Consider the following 26,449-nt stretch of genomic DNA (forward strand, 5'->3'; position numbering starts at 1 on the left):
TGTGAAATTAGTCACTGTTCATATTCATCCAGAATAATTCAATCTAGGACAGCAAAGCCACCTTCTCTTACTGTGACTACAGATCCATTGCCATGGATTGTGATGCTTCCTTCTTCCAAATGCCTCTCACTTCTTGACTTTATGTCCCCTCGACCATCACCTTATCTACATCACATAGATAAATCACCAGCCTGACGGGCGTCCCTGTTTCTTTCATTTATCCTGTCTGTAGTCTTCTATCTGTTCTAACTGAACAATCAGAAGGCACCACATTCATCAGTCCTGCACCCCACAAGAATCCAAAGTGGCTTCCTCAAGGTATTTCCCATATGAGATAATATATTTTCTGAAGACAGAAGTAAAAGATTTGTCATTTAATGATTTTTGTGTTGCTTCTCCTATAGACATGAAGTGTAGATGCTGAAACGTTAAGCAATGCTTTGTTGGTTATGTGGAACAGGGAATAAAAGATTTCAAATTGGCCCTCCCTGATGGTGCAGCAGGTTAAAGCACAGCACTGAGAATCTAAAGCCGCTTCCGCATGAGTTCAATTCCCGCCTGCCCGGGAGGTGACCACATGGCGTGGCAGACCTCTCCTGACCCACCCGCTGCTCCCCTCAGCAGTGTACTTCGTAGATCTGCCTGCTCTGCTCCCAACTCTGTCTCTGGTGGCTCTCCCACCCTCCGCATCTCTGGCCTGTACCCCAGTTCTGTATGAATAAGTAAATAAATCTTTAAAAAAACAAAAAAAAGATTTCAAATTGGAGCTACCTTGGAAAATTCAAGAAGGATGGCCAATGCACAAACTGTTTACAAGCCTGTTTCTGGCATTATTCATACTCCGACAACCATTTCCTTTCTCCCTTGCCCCTCCTATGTCCACCCTGAGGGGGAGGCCTTTTCCTTTCCTCTCTCTCTTGCCTTCACTTTAAGATCCAACCCTGGCTCTGCATTTTCAGACTAGGGCAGTGAGCCTGCACCCTAGCTGCTCTTTGGTATCTCTGGCATGACCAGTTGCCTGGAGTGCAGCCTGGGCATCACCTATGCCCTCTGGGTAGTCCCAAAGCCCAATCAAGTTTTAGAACCATTGCTGGAGGCAAAGTTACACCCCTGTACATATAGGAATAAAAAAGACAAAGCCCTAACTCCCCTGAACTTAAACTCTAATAGGAAAGTAAATAAGCATTTTTTAAACAAGATAATTTCAGAGAGTGATAAATAAAATCAATTGTAATATATTCAGTAATAAAATAAGAAAATGAAAGAGGCAGCTGTAAATATTCTGAGGGTCTCACTTACATGTGGAATCTGCAACAGTGAAACCTACAGCAAAGAGAAGACAGGTAGTTGACAGAGCCTGGCACAAAGAAGGAAATAAGGAGGTGATAGTGGAAGGTACAAAGTTTCATTTACCTAAGATAAGTAAATTCTGGACATCTCCTATCCAGCATCATGGCTCTAGCTAGTAGTATTATACTGCATGCTTAAAATTTGCTGGAGAGTTGGTGTTCTCACCATGCAATAACCGTAACTGAAGTGGGAGGGCATGTCCATGGCCTTGATAGTGATGATGGTTTCATAGGCCTATACTTATCTTCCATTAGATGTCTACATTAAATATGTACATTTTTTCCGCATGTCAATCATGCCTCGAGAAGGTGGTTTTTAAAAATCTGAGGAAGTGCATTTAACTGAGACCTGAATGATAAGAGCCAAGATATGAGGAAAGAGCATTTTGGACAGAAAGAAAAACAAGGTAGGTAAACTTGAGTGACAGAAAAAAAGAAAATGAATAAAGGGAAATATGGACCAATACAAGGTTGAAAGAGAGATTTGAGGTCATGGTAAAAACATGGTATTAACAGTGAAGAGAAGCTGTGGTAGACTGTTCACAAAAAATAGGAACCACAAAAATATACCACCTCATTCCTAAGTGCATGTCCCTTTGCCATCTGACTTTGAGAGGTACAGTCTATTTTCTCACTTATTGAGCAGAGGCTGGCCCTGGAATCCAGAAAATGTGAAAGAAGGGCCACTGTGGCCTCAGAGGGCCTTGCAGCTTCATTCTCCTCCCCATAGTGCTTCCCTGAGTCCATCAACTGGTCCAGCCCAGTCAACTGGAGGGTGAGAGGCAATGTAGAACAGAAATGGCACAACACAGTCAACACCATCAACTGCCAGGGAGGCCATCTAGGCCAGCAGTCAAGCACAAAAGTGACCCAGGAAAGACCAGCAGAAGAGCCATCTAGCTAATCCCAATCCAAACTGCTGACCCAAAGAACCATGTGCCCATGAACAGTTTGTCCTTCAAATATATAAAGGTGAATGGCAGGGTCACGCTAAACAAAATCAGTTAGAGGAGAAATACTAATACTGGATGGTTTCACTTAGTGAGATATAGACAGATAAAACAAAGGATTAGGCAAAACCAAACCAACAAGAAACCCTAGAAATTGGACTGTGAAATTGAGGCTACCAGAGAAGAAGCAAAACCCCATGGGAAGGGAGCACAATGGCTTGTGGAGGAGGACTGGAGTCTGGGATGTAGTGATAGGCATCTGAGGGTGAGACCCTGTGCCCTTGAGTCACCCACACTGTACACCAATGTGGCCTCAATTAAAAAGAAAATCTTTTAAAGGCGTCATATGGGCCCTCCCTGGTGGCGCAGCAGGTTAGAGCACAGCATTAAGAAGCTAACGCCATGGCCTGCCCGCTGCTCCCCTCAGCAATGTGCTTCATTCTTCCATCTGCCTGTTCTGCTCCCCACTCTTTCTCTGGTGAAGCCTCTCACAGCCCCTGCACCTCTGGCCTCTACCCCAGTTCTGTATGCACAAATAAATCTTTAAAAAAAAGAAAAAGGAGTCATTTGACTATCCCATTTCAGCTAAGAATGGAATTAAAACAATCCTGATGTAAACAAGGATCATGCCTTAGGCAACAACTCATTATGAAACGTGTTCTTAAAGAGTAAAAAGGAAGTATCTCTGACCTCTAAACTGTAGTTTCAATTCTATGTCATGCTAAAATGATGAAAGGAACATTCCTCCTTCTTTGAAATGGCAAAGACTGAAGGCTGATCTTAGAACATACAATTTTGGAAACAACTGTAAAACAACCAGCACTCTCAAAATATAAAAAGCTATTTTGTGAAAAAATTCCTTAATTAGTCGAAACTGAGATGCTTGCTCTTGCTGTGCATAATGATTTGATCTGCGGAGAAGTGGGGTTCTCTTTGGTGATATAAATAGCATTAATTTTTAATGGTTCTTTAAGTGATAACATTTAACTAGCCTTTATGGATATTTCTTCACAGCACCTCACTGTATTTCCCATTAACCTCTCAAGGATCTTAATGTTTTCTTCCCAAGGTGTTCACCACTGTGCTTTATTATATACAATGGTCAAGTGTTAAATGGTTTGAAAAGAAATTATGCGACTTTTTGGAAAATAAGTTTATCTATTTAATTCCATTATCTTATAACCGTGACTAGGAACAAGGAAAAGACAGTAGAGAAACAAATCAGAGATGCTCACTTCCCTGACCACCCCAACCCTCTAAGCCAAGTGCTCACCGTCAACGGAGAAGGAAAGAAAAAAGAAGTATCCAAATGAAGGAAGTAGGAAAGATTACACTCAGTGACTATCAACTAATTAAATCTTAGCCTTAACAGATCCTGGACAACTTTGAAATGATGGGAGCTATAAGGAAATATATAGACCCTCCCTCCAGGTAAAAATGACCACGTACGGGCCCTCCCTAGTGGCGCAGCGGGCTAAAGCACATGTGGCACGAAGAAGCTAAAGCCACTTCAGCATGTGTAATCAGGTGAGTTCACTCCTCACCCCAGAGGTGATCCACATGGCACAGCAGACCTCTCCTGATCCGCCTGATGCTCCCCTCAGCAATGTACTTCATCAGTCTGCCTGTTCTGCTCCCCACTCTGTCTCTGGTGAATCCTCTCACGGCCCCTATGCCTCTGGCCTGTACCCCAGTTCTGTACGCATAAATAAATCAATCTTTCAAAAAAAAAAAAAATGACCACGTACACTTACCTTTTAGTTCCTATTTTCTGGGGGTGTTCTGTGGACCCCAAGTGAAGTCTGAAGATCTCACATGGAGACACTTGGGTAATTACTTCTACGCCATCACTAGTCAGGACAAAAGTGACTTTGCCTGGCTTCGAGATTTTACCATCACTGCTCCTTCCTGTGACACTCTTTCCACAAGAAATGTGTGGCAAAGTGACCATTTCGCCGGAAAAACAACTCAGTTTCCTCCCTGTAGTGCCAGCCAGGCACAGGGCAGGCTCTCTATGGATTCGGTAGAACGAGAGTCCTGGAGCCCTCGTGACTTTTTCAGGCTTTCAGGCTCTTTCCGCGCCAATTGTTGTGGGACACACGCGCGCGTGCAGGCGGCCTCGCGGTAACCGGAAGTGGCCGGGACTTCCCGCCCTCCCGCCATTAGCATCGATGATGGACACCTGTGCCTGCGGTCTTGCTGGTGCCTGATGGCGGCACCTGGGGCGTGGCGTGGACGTGCGTGACGGGTGCACCTGAGCCTGGAGGTGAGGCTGTGAGGGCAGCGACGCACAGAACAGAGTGGTGACCCTACGCAGGAGATGCCAGAAAAGAGACCACGAGAGAACATCTGAGAGCCCAGAAAGACTGAAAATTCTCCGGGGCTCGAAGGCCCGCCAGCCTCCTGTCCCCCCACCTGCCCTGCCCTGCACCCGTCTGCCCAGATCATAGAAAACCTGCTCCATGCCTGCTGGCACTTTACTGGCAACGCAGGGAGTGTGAGAGATGGCGGGAGGTCAAGACCTTTCTCCTTGGGCTCCCTCTGGCTTCCTCTGGTCTCTTCCTCGCTTAGTTGTTCTCTATGGCTGCTGCCCTTAACATCTTCAGCCTCCGGGCTCAGGGTGCTCACTTATGCATGCCCACACTATACTCCAGGTGTCCACCATCAGACCACGCTCTCACGAGCCTCCTGTGCTGGCACCATCAAAGCCGCAGGTGACAGCCTGATCAATCGTCATTTACCCTACACTCCCCTAGTTTTGGTGAGGGAGGTGAGTTCTGCTTTGCCACAAGCCTGTCTGAAAGGTAGTGCCACCACCCCCACCCCATCCCCCCCCCCCACACACACACACAAAGCCCTCCATATACAGGGCACACAGGAGAAATTTTAAGGAGGGGAGGGAAGTGCGTCTGCTTGGTAACAATTCTCCAGCCAGTTTGTTGTGAGTCTAAGGATGCTAACTGGCAAATGACTGGCAGTCATTCGTATTAGTGTTATGTCGTAGATATTTCACTTAACCCAAATTCTATTTCAGAATCTAGATATGATGAGTAGATCGGTATATGTGTGAAAGGAGGAAGAGATGGAGGGGGAGGAGGAAGAGATATGTGAGAGGGACTTTATTATCATACTATCTCTAGGGAAATAAATAGTTGAAAGTGAAGACAAGGTCAATTAGACCAACCTCTCCACTGATCAGAAACGCTGATCAGTAGTACATTTGTACTATTTCCTGGTTATCCTGAAGAAGGTGGAAATCTAGAGAAGTGAATCTAATACTTACGTGAGATCACTGTTCTCCTGGAAGCATCTGTTAATTATAAAAAAGCTTGTGCTGGCTGACCAAGCAGGACATTTGTTGACCCAGGACAGCGACAGAGGCTGGTACAAACACAGTTGTGGAGCCAGCTTCTGTAAAGTGCTACTCTAAGGATGAATTGCTAAAGGTAAAAGCCTGGAGTCCAGCTTCAGATCCTGGGATTCAGAGTATCTCAGATTTTTGCAACTGAATGAAAGAGATCTCAGCTTACTAATGACTTTGGATTCTTGGAAAAAGCAAAGGAAAATCCCTAAGAGAAAAAAGCTATAATATTTTAGGTATTTATAATATTTTACCTCTAGCCACATGGGTGACTTACCCAGTTATGCTGGGTTTATCCCATCTATATATAAAATATCATATATGTGACATTAAATTTCTTTTTCACATTTTCTTTTGTCAAAAATAATTAGCATGCTATGTTCCAAGAAATAAAAGCAGGATTGAACGTTTCAGCCCATAACTAGCAATATTTTTTAAAGGCAGAGCAGAATTGAAATAGAGGTGATAAAAGTTCTAAAACTGAAACTACAGTTACGGAAATTTTGAACACAAAGGATGGAATTTTACCAGATTAAACCTTGCTGAAGAGAGAAATTAAAAACTAAAAAATAAGCCAGAAGAAGGTATGCAGAATGATACCAAAAAAATACTGGAAATATAGAACTGATGGACTCCTGGAAAAATCACAGAGTAGTACAAAAGTAGTATGATAAGATATATTGGCTGAAATTCCAGTTTTCCAAAACTGATGTAAGAAATTGAGCCACAGATTGAAAATAAGATTAAATGAACTCTGCAAGAAAGAGAGAGGACTGCTTTTTTATAAGTCAAAGATGACTGCAAGCATCCAGCGCCAGCAAAAGAGTGATGAGATTGGGAACAGAAGAGGAAGAACAGACTCACTTTGGTCAGGAGGGGGCTGTGTGAAATAGAAATAGTTTTATTCCAATGCTCACCTGCGGATTTAATGTTCAGGCAGGGATGGCCAATATGCCACTATTTCATGAATTACTGTTATTTTTATTTTATATTCAAGTCTTCATGACTTTCACTCTGTCAAAAGGACCAGTCAACCCTTTATTGTCTCAGGATTCCAGCACCCTCAGTCAGAGTTCCTTCCTTTCCTGCCAGAATCCATAGTTTGCTTCTGACGGTAGGTCTACAAATGGATATTTGCTGCAAAATGAACAATGACTTGCAAACTGCCTGTCTGGTGTTCAAATTACCAGCTTGCTGCAGCCTTCATAGAGCAAAACCTATACCACCAAAATAATATTGTTTCTGGCTTTTATGACTATGAATGGCCCAGTGCTCTATTTAAAAAAATAATACAAGGATACTTTACAGATTTCCTACAGGTTTTGATTGATCAAAATGTGGGTTTTCTGGATGTGGCATTGCCCTTAATAATGATGTAAACACAATTTTCTGTCAAAATCTACATTTTTACCTTAAGAAATATTGAAGAACTTTAAAATTATTTGACTTTATTAACATGAAAAAAATTCCTGAATATCATAAATTTCTTACTTTTTTAACTTAGAAAGCAGCATGATGTCCATAATAAATACTGTAGTTAATGGATAAAAATGACACAGCATGCTTTCAACTGAAAAGCTCCCAAAAATGTTAAAAGATGATAATGATAACAGTAGCTAATATTTATGGAATGAACGTTTTCTACATGCCAAGAACTCTTCTAAAGGGTTCACATGGATTCTCTCACTAAAGATGTTTAGAGTTGTATGATAAAATAAATTATACCCCAATAACATTTAGAATATGGTTTATTGGACTCTGCAATTATTCTCAAAATTACTTTTTTTTTTTTTACAAAATACACTACAACTCTGCTGGTACAATTAGAGACCAGAAATATAGATGAGAAAATTTTTTTAAATAATAACCACTTTACTATAACAAGCTATAACTAAATCTGTAACTTTTCCCTCTATTTAATGTTTTCCTTCTGAAAGTAGAAATAAAATTTCAAAAACAATGAACAGGAAAATAATTTTATTTTGAAATAATGCTTTATCTGAGGGATGAGATTTTACTATATCTAGAGAGTATCCATGTTATTGCCTTATCAATTAAAGATGAAATTTTTAAAATTGTGTCTTAGTTGTTTGAGATGTTCTCATTCTAGTATTTCCTATGTAACGACCACTATCTTATTATAGTTTCCCTGAATACCAGTTTAAATATCAGTCACTAGGAATACTTTAATCATAATTTTGTATAATTTGATACAACTTCCTAATGTAATCATGGGGGAAATGGCTGAAGACATACATACTTTTTTAAACAGAAGACACTTTCAAAAAATTTTACCAAATAAAATGCATGAACCTACTTCTTCAATTACTGAATGAGTTAATGATTATATAAGTAAATTGGAGACATTCTTGATATTATGAGGGTTGGAATTTAATAGTCATGCCACTGTCTACTTCTCAACCATTTGAACCATCAGATACCTGGATATTTTACTATCTTCTCAGCTTTCACATTTTCTTTTTTAAAACCTATTTGAATCTCTCCTTTGGTTTGATGATCTTTTCCAAATCATGAATTCACAGAATCATTGACTCTCTGCTCATAGAAGACCTGAAGGGACTTGGAACGCTGCTGCTCCTTCTCTGTTAAATCTTCTCAGCCACATCAACCATTTGCTTCCCATCCCCCATGTCTCAAAACTGCACTCCATTTTCAGGTAGTTTTTCCTTTTTTAACTTAAAGATATCTTCCGTACCCTGAGGGGAAACATCTCCCCTCAACACTACTTTGGACCCTACTAATCTCAGCCTTGACCCTGGCAAGAGGACTTGGGCAAGACAATCTCTTGTTGCTTTAGTTTTTTTAGTTGTACAATCAGGTTAAGAAAAGTCACAGAGGGCTGGAGACAAATGAGAATGTCTAGAAAGCACCTGGCACCCCATGGGCTCTCCGAGAGTGGCCCTCTTCTACATGGCTGCCTCCAAAATGTAGTGCCGGCTAGTGCTTTCTCTCCTTCAGGCTAACTATACCCACTTCCTTCCATTTTTCTTGAGAAAACATGATACACCCACTCGTATCTTTTCAGTCATTCATTTCTGAAGACGTTCCATCCTTTATGAGAAGCATCAACTACCAATGAAAAGAATTACACTTACCCCCATTTTGACAATTTACAGCAAGTTCCATATGCACAGGCATCATTACAAGACATTTCTCTTTTCTCTAATGCTAATTAATCTGTCCCTGGATTCTGATGTCCCTATCTTTAACCCACTGGTGAGCCAGGCTATGGGGAAGGCAATGGGTATGGATACTTTCTAGCTCTAAGGTGAAGAGGCCATGGACGTGCCTTAGAATGCATCTGAGAAATTTCCCTCTTCATTCTGGTAGGAGCTCAGCTTTTCCTCCTCCTGGGATTCTTCCCTCTGCCCTCTCCATTCCTTTTGGACTTCACAATTCTGGGTGGTGGCTCCATAGGACATCTTCTTCTTGGGACTTGCAAAATTCTCATTCTCATGGTTGAGTTCCATTTCCTCAGCCAGTTCATCTTGGTCAATGATTCCACATTTCTCCTCAGAGAGATTCTCAGGGTCAGCCCAGTCCTGTTTCTCCCCAGAAGCAAAGACCCCATAGAAGATCACACCACTGTAGTGCACCAGGGCAGCTATCAGGAACACATTCTGCCATTCCTCTCGGGTCTAAGCAAAGAAAGAAATAGCCAACTTAATGCTTTAACAACAACAACAAAAAAAAAAACCCAGATATTAGGATCACCCTGGTGACGCAAGAGATTAAGTCTCAAGACTATGAAGCTATTGCCAGCCACTGAAAATTGAGTTCGATCCCCAGTCAGGGAGCTGACCCACATGGCACAACAGACCTCTCTTGTCTCGCCTGCTTCTCTTCTCAGCAGTGTGCTTCAGTAGATCCGCCTGTTCTGCTCCCCACTCTGTCTCTGGTGAATCCTCTCAATCCTGCCTACACCTCTGGCTTATACTCCAGATCTTCTATGCCCCCCAAATAGACAGACAGGCAGGCAGGCAGACAGACAGATAGATAGATAGATAAAATATGAGGTCTCCTTGTTGGCTGTTGGGTGCATAGTTTGAGTAATGAAAATTCTCAGTATTGACTACCAATTATGCATTTATAGTTATATTTTCTTGTGTAAAATACACTATCAAGAAATAACATGAATTCCTGTTTAAAACTAGGGAAATATAGTAGTTATGAATTCTATCAACTCAGGGAGAGAAAGAGAATTTGGACTCTGTGTTTCTCACCTTCCATATCTATCAAGAGGTAAGAAAAATTACTCCACACTTTCTCCCCACAACGAATGTGAAAGCTATTTCAGAAGCCATTATTTGTAATAGCAAATCCAACTTAGCCAGTAGTTGGATAAAACCCTCATAGTATCAAAAACTTATTTGCAGAAAGCAGCATCCTGAAGTCTTCTCCATGACAGAGATAAAGAAACCATCTGCCTGTGGTTGAACTCTGGAAGAATCTGGAGTGGCCTTCTACCACCCTCCCTAATCTAAATACACAAACGTTCCATAAAGATTGTGCCACAGCTCATAAGTTCTTGGAATGGTCATTAATGTCTTGTTTATTTCTTCATAATAAGGAAGTATAACAGCACTAATACTTTTTGTGCTGGAACATGTTAAGCAATAGATGGAAATAGCCTATAAAATTTAATAACTCAGAATTATAAAGTAATCTTGGGTAATACACTTATCCTGAGTTAATTGCCTCAGTTTCTTCATTGTGTTTCTATAGCAGTCTTTATGGAATTCCCCATACAAACACACCTTTTCTCAGTTGAGAGGATATGGAACCAAACTCCAATCAGGCATACTGCCATCAATAAAAAATGATTTTTTTAAGAATAAAAAAGAAGTTCCATGAGCTCAGACAAGGTTAGAGACATACACATTTACAGGCTAGGGTAGGACTGTGAGATCGCAAGTTTATGCAGGACTTCAGATCTCAGATACTATAATCCATGGTCCCAAAGACTGTTACCTTGTGTTTGGTCATTGCACCAACAATGAGGGGACAGACCATTCCAGAAAGAGTTCCTACTCCATTGGAGATCCCCATAAGAATGCTGGCATAGCGGGGGGCAATGTCCAGGTGATTGACATTAAAACCTACAGTGGAACCAAAGATCTCAAAATCAGTCCAGAAAAGAATACCAAAGACATTTTAGAAAACACTTACCTCCCCCCAATTTTCATCTATCCACGTGGTTTCTTCAGCTTATGACAAAAGCCTGTCCCTACCAAGAGGGCTGCGATGAGGACTGTCAGACTGTGTCTGCACACAACAGGCACAGTATCTGTGGTTGGTCCTTAATGTTGACCAAGGGTTACCAAGGTCTCTTTGTGGAGACAGTTAGGGCCCTGGGTCTCCAGGTTCAGAACTTCAGAAAATGGTGTTTAGAGCAAAACTGACAAGCCGAAAGCCAAGATCACATTTATTCAGAGTAAACAATCACACAATCACATGCAGTGTGATAAGAAACAAAGTCTGCCTTAGACTATCCTGTCTCTTTCCCAAGAAGCCATCATAAGTAAGCCTGGCCTAGTGACCACATTGCATTTCATATTTTATGATAAACATTTGTACAATCATTGGTAGTCTTCTGTATTGTATGAAATACTTTCACATACATATTTGATTTGGACTATAAATCTGAATTCAAGCCTCATTGTCACCACTTAATTTTTAGGCCTTTGCTTCCTCATCTCTAATATGGGGATAATATTGCTACTTAATTCATAAAGATGCTCAGGTAAGACTCAGGGAACATCTGTGTGTGAGAACCCTTGGCTAATAATAGCTGAGCTCTCCTCACTATTAATTCTCCCACTCCAGCTGCTGCTACTGCTATTGCTGCTAAGAATCTCCCTCTCTTTGAGATCACTAGTCAAAAGATAATGTTGCTGGGGGAGGTAAAATCATATTAATCACCAACATCTGATTATTAATCCATTTGTTAGGACAGAAGAATGAGTGGAATAAAGAAAAAGAAATGAAGGGCAAGACTAAGCAAAAGGAAGATTTTAAGGCCTCCAATGGGGAACCAGTTACCATCATTTCAGGGGTGCAATATGTCAAACCTGTACATTCTAATTAGGATACAAACCTGGATGCAATTTTCTGAACTTCAGCTTCTTCATCTGTATGATGGGATAATCTTATAAAATTGCTGCAAGAATTAAGTTAAATAAAAATATGCAAATGGCCTGGTAGCTCTATGTTCCTTACAATGATTTTCCATCCTATTTACAGCCAGTCAATATCTGTCACATAGTAGGTACCCAATAAAAAATATTTAATTAATTCCAATTTGAGCTATTGATATTATTGCAGAGCAATGTAGGTTTGTTTTTAAATTCATATTTTTGTTTCCCTTTGCTTTTTGTTCTCAATCTATGCAAAGAGCCTGAAAATAGAATTTTTTATAAGATAGTTTTTTCTGGCCTGACAGGTTGTTTTATTCTACCTCCATTCAGGGAGAAATTTGAGGAAGCCTCTTTTGTAATAAACATACCTTCTCTTTCAGATCAGAATGGCAGACAATCAGAATATAAAACAGCTGCAAGATTAATTAAAGTTACTGTTGATTTGAATGAGATAAATACTTTATTAGAAAGGAGCCCAGTGATAAGAAGCAATTAATATGATTGTTGAGCATTATATTCTGATACAAAGCTAGGCATCTGCGTTCAGCTAAAGATAATGCGAGAAAAGTCATTTAGGTTTCTAGCTGCACAATCCTGGTGTTCAGGGGGAAATATTGAGATATTCATAGATTTCTTGTTTTGTTAGCAGATGCAAAAGAAAAGAAAAAGAAATGCACAAAAGCTGGAAAAGCCTGCCTTCTCTATGTAGGACACTTCCTGAGGCCAACCTCACCCATGCTTTTTATCATTCTTATCTCTCCTGTGTCTGTTCTCATCTCTAATCAGATGCTAAATTATGTCCATCTACCCTGGCATCCCTATGAACTCCTTACACAGTTAGCAGCTGACAGATCCTGAGGAATCATCACCCCCACCCCCACAGCCACGTCCCTCCAAGTGTCACTTGGGATCAAACAGATAGTTATTCCAGTTCAGGTCACCAGGCAAGTTAACTTACCTGGGCAAACTAAGTCACTAAGCATCAGTGCAGATAAGGTGGACATAGCAATACCCTTCTCGTAAGGTTGCTATGGGGATTGAGTAAGATCTAAAAATCATGTCTAAAAAGTAGCCAGCAGAATAATTAGGTAATTTAATTTCAGTGAAATCATAGTTTATTGTTTACTATATGCATATTTTTAAGTAGCCTGCATGGGCCAAGAGCTGAGGGGGAAGGCAGAGGCTGTGATTTAGCATATTGGTTTCTTGCCTCTTTGGCCCTGATGGTGGTTTAATTGGCAATCTATGGACAATATGAACCTGAACATTTTAATATCTCTGGGGACAGGATATGAATGTCTTTCATCATAGAGCTATCAAGGGAAGGTGTTCCTCAGCATCCCACTGGAAATAAGTCATGACTGCTCTATCCTGCTACTCAAAACAGTATGGAAGAGCTGGCTCAGCCTCGCTGAGGGGCTTGTAAGAAATGCAGCCTCTCAAGCCAACTCTGGCCCTGGTGAGTCATCGCTGTCTTTGCAAGTTGATTTGTATGCACATTAATTGCACTGGACTAAGTGTTTTAAATGCTTTCTTTTCGTTGGAATGTAAACATCAAGAGGACAGAACCTTTTCCTTTTTTCCCTGCAGCATCCCAAGCCAAGAGTAGTGCCTCCTTCATGTAAGCAGGAGTCAACACAGTTCATGGCTGTCTCCCAACCGCGTGCTACGACCACCTTCCAGCTCTCTAATCTCTAGAGGAGCAAATGGGACTTAAGAATTTAAATAATTTAGCTCATTTTTTCCCATCCGTAAAGAGTAAATAGTAAACACGTGTCTGATACCCACTTCTTGGCATCTCCAAGCCTAAGTCCTCATCTGCAAGTTACTATTAAAACAGACATTTTTTCTTAATTTATTCATCAGCTCTGCTTCTCTTGATAACACCAAACCGCTATTTCAGAGTGATTTAGAGAACTACCAAAGCCCCATATTTCTCTACTCTGGGGCCTCACCATACAGACCGTCCAGACAGCCGACATGGTGGGAAGGATGCAGACTCAAGCCAGGCAGATCACATCTTAGTTCTTTTACCATCAACTGTGTGACCAGTTTTTGCTGACTTTCGGATTCTTCACCATAAAAACAGTGACATTACCCCTTGCTTCATGACACAGTAGCAGAGAGGCCAGGAATGTAAACTGTTCTGTAGGAGAGGCTTTTTAAGATTACAGTATGTTCAAAAGATAGATAAACAACTAAGGTTCACTTTTTCTTACAATTTGCCTCAGTAGCAAGTAAAGTCTGGGAGTTTGATTGGACAGTGCTCCTTTTGCATGTGGTGATCTGGTTCCTGTGCCTCTAAGTCGGGGATACTGACACCACTGATACCCACCAGGCAGCTGTGAGAGGAACAAGGGGTAACAACCAGGCTGGACTTTGAACAGCCGCTGGCCCCCAGTCTGTACGAGATCATCAACTCCCACCGTCATCACCGTCTTCGTCACTACCTGCTTTCAGAACATCACTTCCCTCTCTGGCCCTGCATTTCCTTATTTGGAAGGTGAACATGGTAGAGTATATAACACTTAAAGAAATTCTCCACGCCGAACAAGCAAACAAAAACCCCTATTCTTTGTGAAATGAACTACATCACTGGACTTCTGAGCTGACCTTCTCTAGCAGGAGGTAGCACTGAATAGCACAGGCAGGGTGACCTGGGGCTAAAGTCTAACAGTCCACTTCACCCAGTAGACAAACTGGGGCTTCATCTCCTGCCAGAGGGTCACCTGCCCTTTGTGTCTTTTTCCAAGATGGAGAAACTAAGCACAATGCCAGCTTGGGCTCCTAAGCCCCAAGCTCGGTGATCTCACACAGTCACCTGTACTCACTGAAAATCGTAGCCAGGGGCCTGCCCCTTGGAAACAGCCTGTGTCCTAAAGGTAGGTGCTACAGAATCCTTCACTGCCCCCTCAACTGCCAGACCTGCTGGACCTTAAAGAAGATCTGGAAACGAAAAGGACACTTACCTGAAATAGCAAAGCCACTAAACCCTACAGCAAGCACAAGGAATGAGATGGCCACCCCCTTGGTGTGGGAAAAGCCGACCACCAGCAGTAAGGTTGCCTCCATGCCAAAACCTGAAAAGGAACACAGTCGGAGGGAGAGGGTAGAGACGTCACCATCATATCAGTTAAGCTCAATTTCCTAAATTCATCAAATGTGAATCTATTAGTATTTCCACAGATCTAAGTTGCATATGTACGTTCTAGCACAATGCTAGTGACATTCCCCAAGTCTCACCCTACATGACTTTGTGGTTATTACCCAGGCAGTCTTTGTGCTTCCAGTGTCCCCCTAACATCACTCTGGTGTCCCCTGAACAAGGAGTGATTCCAGTAGGTCTTGATGATGCCCCTGGGATGAGGGATGTTTAATATCTGCTGATTCATGGGTGAGCTGGCCCTGCCAGCTGAAACACTAAAACTCTCCTATACGGTGTCAATGCATTCCCTTTGATTATGTGAGTTCTGAGGCCTCCCTAGTGGTACAAGGGGTTAAGTCACACCACTGTGAAGCTATCCACAGCCACTGCAGCATGAGTTCAATCCCTGGTCAGGGAGGTGACCCCATGGTGCAGCAGACCTCTCCTGTCTCACCTGCTGCTCCATTCAGCAGTGTGTTTCAGTACATCTGCCTCTTCTGCTCCCCACTCTGTCTCTGGTCAATCCTCTCACCCTCTCCCCCAAACACCTCTGGACTATACCCCAAATCTTATATACATAAATAAATAAATCATCATGTAAGTTCTGGCCTCTCCCATAAAAGTGAGGTGACCATGCCTAATATTGACTGTCAGTATCGGAAGCTAAAAGCAGCACCATACCCCTTGAGAAGCCTGAGGCAAAACTCTTCCCTTCCAGAACTTTACCAAGCTCTCTGGCCTCTTTCTGAAAGCTACAAGCTATTTGTACAGAAAGTACAGCAGGACAAAAATACTTTCTGTTCCTTTCATTCAGAATAAGTGAACAAAACACAATAAAAATAAAAGGACAAGGAAATTATAAAGTGTGGTTTCTCATCAACACACACACAAAGTTCAGTCAACAGCAGACTGAGAGATGACAGAAATATCGCATCCAATATATGATGTGCCCTGGGCTGGGATCTTTGAGGAGGGGTCATGTATGGCTACTTTGTTCTGAAGTCTGCTGATTCCAGACATCTCCACACCGATGTCCTAGAGTTACCCCAAAGACAACATGCCCAAATCAAGTGTCTCTTCCCTTAATTTTTATTTCTAAACAAAACAAACCTCCACCTCATGCTCTTTTCTCTAAAGCAGTCTTCTAGTCATCTGTTTTTAGGACCCACACTGATTGGTCAAGCCTCTTCATACTTAGATTCCTCACCCTAAGAAAATGAAGATAATAAAGCAACTTTGTAGGCCAGGGGAAGAGCAAATGAAATAGAACATATGAAGTATTATTGAGCACAGTCACTGATAAGGCACAGCTCAACAAACTGTCATCAAAAGCCCAAGCCAGAAACTTTAGGATCAGGTTTCACACAAGAACTGATGACCCCTGCTTTCCCCTCCTCTGTGAGCATCTTAGGTCTGGTCCATCACCTCTCAGCTGCACACACTCAGTCGCCCCTCCAGTGGCTTCCCCACCTATGCTTCCTCTGATCCCTTCTCTGCATCAGTCTCTTTCTAACCTACAGTTGGCTGAAAAATTTGAGTCAAGGTTCCATGTGGTTATCACTGAACATTATTTGGCAATGCCTCCTGCCTTTCCTGCTTCACCACTGCCAAACCTCAGCTTCCTGCTCACCAGCCTGAGTCCGTGCAGAGCTCTGAGCTAGAGTCACACCGCCTATCAGTCCTGTCTTGACTAATCACAGCATTGTTTCATGACTGATGTATTTTTACAGACTGTTCCTTCACCAGCTATACTTTTCTCCCACCACTAATTTCCCTTTTTATGGAGAAAACTTACTGTCCTGAACAGTCCAATTCAAACCTTGCTCCCTCTAGGAAGCTTGCCTCACCGTCATGCGCCTTCCCTACCAGGGAAAATGCCTTCTTCTTTCTTGTTTTATAGAACTGATGAATATAGATTTATTTATTTATGCATACAAGAACTGGGGTATAGCCAGAGGTGCAGCAGGGACAGTGAGAGGCTTCACCAAAGACAGAGTGGGGAGCAGAACAGGCAGATCAACTGCAATACACTGCTGGGGACAGCAGTGGGCAAGTCAGGAGAGGTCTGCTGTGCCATGTGGGTCACCTCCCTAGTTGGAGATAGGACTCATGCTGCAGTGGCTTTGGATAGCTTCATCATGCTGTGCTTTAACCCATTGTGCCACCAAGGAGTTCCCAAAAATCTTTTTTTTTTTTAAACCCAAGTCTGGTTACCTTCACAAGGTTTTCATGATCTGATCCCAGTGGAGCTTCCTTGCACTCTCCATGCAACTCCATCCAACTCACCAAGCTCCAGTCAGCTGCCATTCCCTCCTTCTGTTCTCTAACATGCCACATTCACGCCTGCCCCAAGATCACTGCGCATGCTATTCCCTCTTCCTAAAACACTTTTCTGTAAGAGCTGTAATAAACTAGTGTGTGATAAGATGCCAACCATGTATATGGCTAGAAAGAAGCAATCGCTGGAAGCAGATACAGCTTCCCAAGAGGAAAGAAGACTTGAGATGATGTGGAAGGATACAGAGAGAAAGCTGGGGTGAAAAGTGAAGGTGAATATAATTCACTTAAAGACATTTCAAAGTCAAAGATAGAAAAATATGATATGTGGACAAAGCTCTACTAGAAAATCTTTTCTTACACTTTCCAGTGTCTAGAGTCTGCCTGCATTCTTTGGATTATGGCCACGTCAGTCTGCCCAGCCCTCTATCTTTTCATGTACTGCTCTGACTCTGACCCTTCTGCTCCTCTTATAAGTAGACATGTGTTTACACTTCCCCCAGATAGCCCAAGAAAATCTCCCCATGCCAAAGCATTAATTTAATCATATCTGTAAAGTGTCTTTTTCCATGTAGAGAAACAATGACAGGACTGAATATCCCTGCCTGGGACCAGCAGTCACACTGTAGGGAGACCAGATGCTGACAGACCAGATACTCTCCAATTAGACTTTATTCCTGAGATGAGGTTGGGTCAAATCATGCCTGTTCTTGTGTCCCGCCAGATAATGGTCACTTCTAAATGGCCAAGAGCCATCTTAGCTAGAGTCACAGTCTACCCCCCACCCCCAACCATTCCCTCCTTTCAATTTAGACTCCCAATTGTGGGCTTTTGCCCACAGATGGCGCTGTCTCTATTTCCCATCTGCCCATCTAACTTCCAGCCCCTGGAGAGGTAGCAGTAGTGACATATGGGCATTGCAATAAGCTCAGGCAGGCCTGGGATCTTGCACGGATCTACCAGTTGAGTAATCCTTTTACTTTACCCATCTCCTCATTGTATATAGGATTTAATAATAGCACTTACTTTTATAAGAACGGATTAAATAAGGATTAAATAAGATCATGGATGCAAAAGACAGCTTAGTGTCTGGCACAGAAAGCATTCAATAAATAAATGCTAATTTTAAAAGCAAAACAAAAGAGATGAGAAAACAGAGGGCTTGCTGCTTATTTTTAAAAAGAGCTATGATGAAGACTGATGGGCTCCTGATTACTTACACCTAGCCTTTGAGAAATCATCCACTTTTCACTTTGTCTCTGTAAAATCAAAACATAAAGCAGGAACTTAATAAAACAGGAAAGAGGATAAAGTGTGTGCGTGTGTGTGTGTGTGTGTGTGTGTGTACATCAGTACATCTGGGAGCAAAGAAGACTATCCAGAGAAAAGACTTTCCTTATGCTTCTTACTAAAACATGTCTATATACAAAAGGGAAGAAGGACATAAACGAATAAATTGTACAACCAAAGGATTATATATGTGGGAGGATGGCCAGGAAGGGCAAACAGCCAACAGATGTGTAGAGGAAACCAGGTTCTTCGGCTGAAGGGCGGGTGGAAGAGCATTTCTGCAGGTGCAGATGTGCATTTGTTTGTCCCCAAAGGTGTCCCAGTGCAGGCTGCATGCCTGCTGGGCAGGGGTTTGATGGACACTCGAGACCCTGCTGGGGGATGGACCTTTTGCAATTATTAGACAAAAACCCCAAAATAGGGTCTGCCGTTGAATTCCATCTCATTCTTTTAAAGCCACCAACACCCCCTCCCATGAAACCCACAGTACCTCCACAGTTCATGATTTTCCTGACGGCAGTTGTAGTCAAAATTTTTCTGCTTCTTAAATAATCAGCCAATTGCCCTCCAATAGGCACTATGAGAGTCATCACCATGTGTGGGACTGCAGACAAGAGGCCCACCTGGAATGAAATGAAGCCATGAGCTGATTTTAAGTACTGTAGGAGAGATGAACTTCCTTAATTCCCAGCCCTCTCCAGTTCCCCTTTACCCCATTAAGCACACTGATCTAAAAATGGCACCAACATAGGTTAGAGTTTTATAATAAACAAGCAATGAATGATTGCAAGCATAGACTTGTCCTTCTTCCACCAGGGTAGAAGCTCCTTGAAGGCAGAAGTGGCATTTGCTCATCACAGCATAGCACTGCCTGTGTCCGGTAAGCATTGGCTCTAGCTCGCGGCAGCCTCTATGAGCTGACTCTGCCAGCTCTCCATGGTCACTTCAGTAACCTCCAGTACATGGAGCTCTGCAGACATCAGCTCCTACCAGGCTTCTGCTCTTTCCTTCGTAAGAAAGAGGCTTAATTCTTTGATGAAGATGGTGTATGGTTCATCATGCATACCCTTCCTCTTTGAAATGCAGACACTTAAAGACAATGGCTGAGGGTCAAACGAGGCTCTTTCCAAACCACACATGTCAATGCTCTTGGTTGCTGTCATCACCAGGATGGAGAGAGCAGACCTTGAAGGCTCTTACTACTGCTCACTGAGTAATTTATAGAAAAAAATAAAATCCTTGCCTAACATGCCGTCCTTGGGTTATTTCAAAAACACTTGGGTAGAATATAAATCTATAAAACATCTTCATACAACTCTGATCCTTATAAGAAGAAATAAGAGTTATGTATATTCTGCACAGAATGCATAATGTGTCTGATCTTAAGGCACTGGGCAAAGAACTGTTATGAAATATGCACACCACTTTAATCATTTTATCATGCCAAGATTTTCTCCATGAAAACAAGAGATTAAAAGCTCAAGAACAACAGAAGCATCTGTGTTTACCTTACTTATTGCAAATCCAAAGACCTCTTCAAAATAAGCAGGCTGACTTATTAACAGCAAATAAAAGGTCCAGCTTCTGCAAAAATTGGCCACAATGATTGCATAGACTGGCAATGATGTAAAAAATCTTTTCCATGGTGTATTAAATTTCTAGAGTAAAAATGCCATGAGATGTGTTAGTGGATATATTAGCCAACTTATTTTTCTTAAGAGTATAACACAGTCATTGAGATAAATACTTATAGAAAAGAGCCAAGTCTTCATCTATTGCTTTCTACTTACACTTAGACTGACCACGTTGGCTCCTTCTCCTATGCTTGTCTCGATGTAGGTTCTTTCCTCATTAGATATTGTTGGGTGTGCTGCAGGGCACTCATAGGCCTGCACCAACCAAAACATGTACCAAACAATTCCAAACATACCTGCAGTTACAAAACAAACAAGCAAACAAAAACCTAAGTCTTTTGATGAAGATTAAACAAATGAATGCACATCATTTTATCAAAAAACAAAACTTGATGATATGGTCTTATTTTCTTCTCTGAATTTTTCCACTCTCCACATATTCCCAACATATTCTCCTGTCACTATGTTCAACCAGGAGAAAGTATTTTGCTGATTTTACTTGTTGATTTTATTAACTGGCACTTAAAGAAAGATGAAGAGACTGAATTTTAATAGAAATGTTAAAGGAATCCAAGGTAGACAAGTGGCCCATTTATATGATCGATTTGAATGAGTAATCTCTACTTGCCAATAGTACATTCTTGGCTGGCCCCGTTATACCATAAAATACCCTCTCTATGACTCATCCTTGGGAATCCACAAAGTCAAGTAACTCACCATAAATATAAAACACAGAGGCCCAACCGATGTACTGAACCAACACCCCAGCTAGGGGCATGGCAATCACCGCCCCTGCGTAGGAACCTGGAAGAAGAAAAGATTGAGGGAAACTTGTCAATCATTATACAAGCCCTGCAGCCTACTTAGGTTTTATGAGGTCAAGCTGAAGGCAAATCAGGCTGAACAGAATTCACAATGCTTCCGGGCGGACAGGCCAACTCCCAGAGGTGTACTGTAAAACGGAGCTATTAGCACAGTAAGATCACCAGGAAGCCCTTTAACTTCACCCAGGTACTAGGCAAAGGCTGATCAGATGTTATGCTTTAGCATTACAGGAGAAGGTGGAACCAGAGGGTGAGAGAAATTTGCAAAGTTCAACCACAGACAAAACTGGGTGATTTGGACAATAAGCAAAGGAGCAAGTGGAAGGTGCTTTCCCAGCTTACAGTGGAGAAGGCTTATCGCTTAGGTTTTTCAATGCAGGACAGCAAACTATTAACAAGATCAAACTCTTTATAATCTTATTTTTTCAGGAAAGAGCTCCATTCCTGTAGGACAGGGTGACCATACGACTCCTGTCTGCATCCACCTCTTACCTGGGTGTGGTTTTTTGTTTGTTTTTTTTTTAAAGATTTATTTATTTATTCAGACAGAACTGGGGTACAGGCCAGAGATGCGGAGGGTGAGAGGATTCACCAGAGACAGAGCGGGGAGCAGAACAGGCAGACCGACGAAGCACACTGCTGAGGGGAGCAGCGGGCGGGTCAGGAGAGGTCTGTCACGCCATGTGGCCACCTCCGGGGCAGGCGGGAATCGAACTCATGCGGAAGTGGCCTTAGCTTCTCAGTGCAGTGCTTTAACACGCTGCACCACCAGGGAGGGCCACCTCGGTGTGTTCTTAAGCCACTTTCTTACTCTGTAAATACTTAGCCAAGTGTGGATGTTTATCCTATGTTGACAAGAGTGAGGGTTAGAGGCGTGATCTGGACAACCTCCTGCAGCTTCTTGACATCTGGTGGCATAATGCAAGCTCTAGGAACTCCCTGTTAATATCAACTGCATCAAAAATTACCCCATGAAAATCCCCCTGAGCCATGAGTGGGTCCTTTCCTCCAGAAAAGGTGAGCAACAAAAGGAAATTCTGTGTCCCAGAATACGATGGTATGGAAGCCCTTCCAGAACTGGGAGCTTGAGGGGAGAGCGTGATTAAATCCCTTCTTTCCAAGTTGACTCTGAACAGATGTTATGGAACAATGTGCAGTGGAGTGGTGGGGATACCCAGGATAGGGAAGGTCCCGAATAACCACTAACAAATGAGATGCACTGAGTTCTTCCTATGTGCCAGTAGGTGCAGAGGACTGTGGAGTTGTGACTTTAACCCTCTTCAACATGATGACATAGGTATCAGTATTATCCCTAGTTTACATCAGCCCCAAGGCTGGGAGGCAGGGGTGAGGAGCAGAAGAAACAAGCAAACTGAGGTCACACTGGAGTGAGTGACAGGGACCCAGGTCTACACGAACCCACGCCTTTCTCCTCACTATTTAATAATCGAGTCTTGCTTTCTTCCTCACTCATAAACATCCAATAATTCCTCAACGTAAGAAGCTTTCTTTCATGGAGAAAATTTTACAACTGGATTTTGACTGCCTTTCTTGCCTGTTAGTCTCCTCCAGCTGCCCAGTGCAGTCTCCTATCACACCCACAGCCCTGAGCAAGTCCCAAGAGGGCACTTGGCCTGCAGGACCATGTCCCTCCTGAACTGTATAAGCCGGACAAGGTGCGCCTCCAGGATTTGGGGGGGTAACAGACAGCTGAATGATGATGGGGAAGTCCCAGGTCTGTCCTGAAAATCCATGAGAATTAAGATCCTTTTTCCTACCTGAACTTCTATTTTCTCCACTGTACACAATGGGTGTAGCTAGCTGTTCTTAAAGTCCCTTCCACCTCCAACATTTTTTTTGCATGTAAGAACTGATTAGCCTCAACCTGGGATTCCTTCTAATGACTTTTTCATTTGGCTGCCCTTTGAAAACCAAGGCCACACCTTCACTGAGAAACATAATAAAGCCTTTGACCTTGAAGAGGGAACTTCCCCTGAGAATCACACCATTTCTTAAATCAGCCTTTCAGAGCTATAAAAAAAAGTAGGAATGGGGAGTGGTTGCTAGTTACTCTTATTTTGCTGGCAAATCAAAAATTATAGAAAGGCCTTATAAATAGACCATCCAAAGAAAATAAGGTCAAGGATGTGACAGTTCAAAAGGTTGGCAGGGGGTAGAACCATCTCCAGTTGGTATAAGGTCAGTGGTAGGAGTGAAGATGATCTTGAACTGCAAACCAGAGGTCAAAAATGACTTCTAAGGACAAGAGGCTAGAAAGAAAAACACATCTCAATGTGTGCGTGCAATGCCAAGCTAGGCCCAGAACAGTCACCTTAGTGAATATTTCCAAATTCCCAGGGGTTCGGTTTTATTACTTACAAAGTCGTAAAAGGGAGGGGAGGAAGAAATAAGAAATATTTACAGAATGAAAGAAGAAGGTTTATTTCTCCTTTAGCAAAAAAGTTCCGACAAGCTGCTCTTAGGAAAAGTACGTTACCTTGAAAATTTAGACAGACCAAAATTCTGATGCTGCTTGTACCCCATTGTTTTCCCTGGACTAAGGCACGTTGCCTTCCTGTACTTCTTGTCCCTCCAAAATGTTTATGAATATATTTTGTGACTGTGTTGATGGAGGCACCAGGTGCTGCTCTGGTCCAGCTGTTGACAGAAGCCAGCTAGACCCTTGGGAACACTGACTTATGCAGGTTTCACAGGCAAGGCTTGGAGTAAGGCAACCTTGATTCCAGGTAAGAGGGATGGAATCCATTTTATCTAAAATGCATTGGTAAAAATTAATTTAAAATCCTGTGATGATAATGTGTACAAAGCAGTGTGTCACCAGGAAAGTTATGAATCAAGAATTAGGTGGTCTGGGTCTAGCTCCATGACTGAGCAACTATGTGACCTTGGGCAAATCACTGGACTTCAGTTTTTTTCAATAAAACTGAACTTTAAACTTTAGTTTCAGTGTCTCCATCTGCAAAATGAAGTGGCGGGGTTTATGGGGGCAAGGGTGCGTGTAGAGGTGTGATGAAGTTGTTTGTCTCTTCCATATTCAACCATGTTAAATTTCAATTGTTGGCTAATCCCACAACCACTTCCATTCTCTTCTCATAGTTCTCTGTTAAAGATACTGGAAAAGCTAAGCATAGCTTCCCCAGCCTCCTCTGCAGTTAGTAAACTTATGATTCAATTAGGAGTAGAAGACTGTTAGAGTTTAGGGAAAGCTTTTCCTTTCCCCAAGAAAGGAACAGATGTAGCTAAGACACTCATCCCCACTTTTTCCTTCCTTGAATAGGAATTCAATGTCGGGAGCTGTGGCAGCCTTCTTGTGACCCTGAGGAACAAGCAAGAGAGTAAAAAGCTATCCCTCAGAGGATAGCAGAGTAGCAATTTGGAATATGCATAGACTCTGGATGGATCATTAAACTTTGGAACCAACCATGACTCACCTTTGCACATCTGTTCTACAAAAAAATATAGATCTGTTCAGTGGGCTTTCAGTTCCTTGAAGCCAAAAACATTGCTAAATAAAACTTGCTGTGATTCTAGTACACATACCACAAAAAGAGGTCGTAGCCAGACGACTTCTCTCCAAGGGTGGTGCCCACTTACTCCACATCCCGTGGCAGGCTGGGTAGGTCACACCCTGGCAAAAAAGTTAAAGATCAGTTATTGGGTGTGACTCTAATTTCTGTTTAAAACATGGATCCTGTTTCTTTAGCACAGACCACAACATAAAAGTCCACTCAATAGCACGTGTCAGATATTTTCACTCCCAGCACAGATGGTGAAACATGAATAGCGCTCCAGTTCAAAATCAATAGGCAACTGTAAATCAGAGACATTCTTCAGGAGGGGAGGAGGAAACTGGGTCAATCTGAAAATACAATGGAGAGTGGGGAGAAGGGGTCCTTTATATTTAATATTGCTATAAGATATCCATGTATAAAAGCTGGTTCCAAATTGACTAGTCTGCCCTTTCATTTCCAGACACAGAACCTAAGTTTCAGAGTCACCAACTGACCAGACCGTGTCATTCCACTATATCAGCATTTTCCAAAGTATAGTTCATGTGGGACCACAGGAGGATCTGAAAGGCCACATCAATTTCACTTTTAAATACAGTTATCACATATATAGTCTCACACGCTTTAGAAAAAAATATGAGCATATCAAACCCATGATTCCAAACTTTGTTGCTGAGGATAAAATACCTTTGACTTTCATCTATTTTTTAAGTGCATTGATAAAAAGAAAAGCAGTCCCTAAGAAAGAGCACAGAATGTACATGGATGTGACAGATGTGATGAAGGTGAGAGAATGACTGAGTTTAGGAAACACGGCTGTGCATCAGGGCTGGCAAACCATTCATTTTATTTTATTTTTTACATGTGAGCCCAGAATGGTTTTTACATTTTGAAGGGCTGAGGAAAAAAATGGAAAGAATAATAATATTTCATGGCATGGTAAAACCCCAACAAATTCAAATGTCAATTTCCATTAAAGCCTTCTTGGCATGCAGCCATGTCCATGGCCTCATAGATCATCTCTGGGTGCCTTTGCCCAAGACAGCAGAGCTGAGTCTGCAGAGAGCCTGGGCCAGCAAAATCCAAAGCATTTTACCTCTGGCTCAAGACCAGCTGCCCACCTCGTGGAGGGAAAGCTCTGTAAGACTACAGAAAAGCGTAGCCTGGCGAGGTACAGAAGTATTAATATGCCTTTTGGAATTGTTTTAGGGCAAAAGCCCACTGCTAAGGTGAAGTGTGTGTGGGGCGGGGGGGGATTTCCATTGTATCACCATATTCCATGAAGAGTTGGATCAGATTATCTCTAAATGCACTCCTCACTTCTGAAATTCCACGGTCTATGACACAGTCCTTTATTGTATATGAAACTGGAATTCCCCAGGAATGTGATGAAAGTATTCCTAATTGTAGCCATATACCAGAGAGTTGAGCTAGTGGGATAAGGTGGAAAATCGAGTAGAGAGAGTTTTTCTTCTCAAGTTGAACTTTCTCAAGAACCACGTTTGTTTCTCCAACAAGTGCCCTACCTCCACAAGCCCCTGCAAGATCCTGACACACATGACGCAGCCGTAATGCACTCTAGCGGCCGAGGGGATGAACATGTTCAAAGTCGACGTTAAGAAGATGGCAGCTCCAAAGACCCTGAGGGAGAAGAACACTGTGTCTTAGGAGTAGACATGGCCTTCAGTTAAACATCAGAAATAAACCTAAAAGTTCATGGATGATTACTGGGGAAATTAAGAGAAGAGGATGAGGGCGCACAGCACGATGAAGCTATGGCAGCAAGAGTTCAATCCCCAGCCAGGGAGGTGACCCACATGGCACAGCAGACCTCTCCTGTCTCCCCCACTGCTCCCTCAGCAGTGATTTCAGTCCAACCACCTGTATGCTTCCCGTTCTGTCTCTAGTGAATCCTCTCTTTGCCACCCCCC

General features: G+C 42.4%; 1 protein-coding gene across 2 annotated transcripts in view; it reads right to left on the reverse strand.

Moving 5' to 3' along the window:
- Positions 1-7,969: 7,969 nt before the first annotated feature.
- The window catches only part of SLC17A8 (solute carrier family 17 (vesicular glutamate transporter), member 8), a 31,394-nt gene continuing 12,914 nt past the window's right edge, over positions 7,970-26,449 (reverse strand). The window contains exons 4-12 of one of the 2 annotated variants that reach the window (XM_012735208.1): positions 26,045-26,159; positions 24,550-24,637; positions 20,882-20,968; positions 20,321-20,460; positions 20,039-20,188; positions 19,021-19,153; positions 14,788-14,898; positions 10,653-10,780; positions 7,970-9,319 (exon numbers count right to left, since the gene is read on the reverse strand). In XM_012735208.1, coding sequence (XP_012590662.1) covers positions 8,972-9,319; positions 10,653-10,780; positions 14,788-14,898; positions 19,021-19,153; positions 20,039-20,188; positions 20,321-20,460; positions 20,882-20,968; positions 24,550-24,637; positions 26,045-26,159 — 1,300 coding nt within the window. In that variant the 3' untranslated portion in view covers positions 7,970-8,971. The remainder of the gene's footprint in view (positions 9,320-10,652; positions 10,781-14,787; positions 14,899-19,020; positions 19,154-20,038; positions 20,189-20,320; positions 20,461-20,881; positions 20,969-24,549; positions 24,638-26,044; positions 26,160-26,449) is intronic. The other variant, XM_004675766.2, reaches the window with a different exon arrangement.

The sequence above is a fragment of the Condylura cristata genome, unplaced genomic scaffold (genome assembly GCF_000260355.1).
Source record: "Condylura cristata isolate star-nosed mole 26May11 unplaced genomic scaffold, ConCri1.0 scaffold00004, whole genome shotgun sequence".
NCBI lineage: Eukaryota > Metazoa > Chordata > Mammalia > Eulipotyphla > Talpidae > Condylura > Condylura cristata.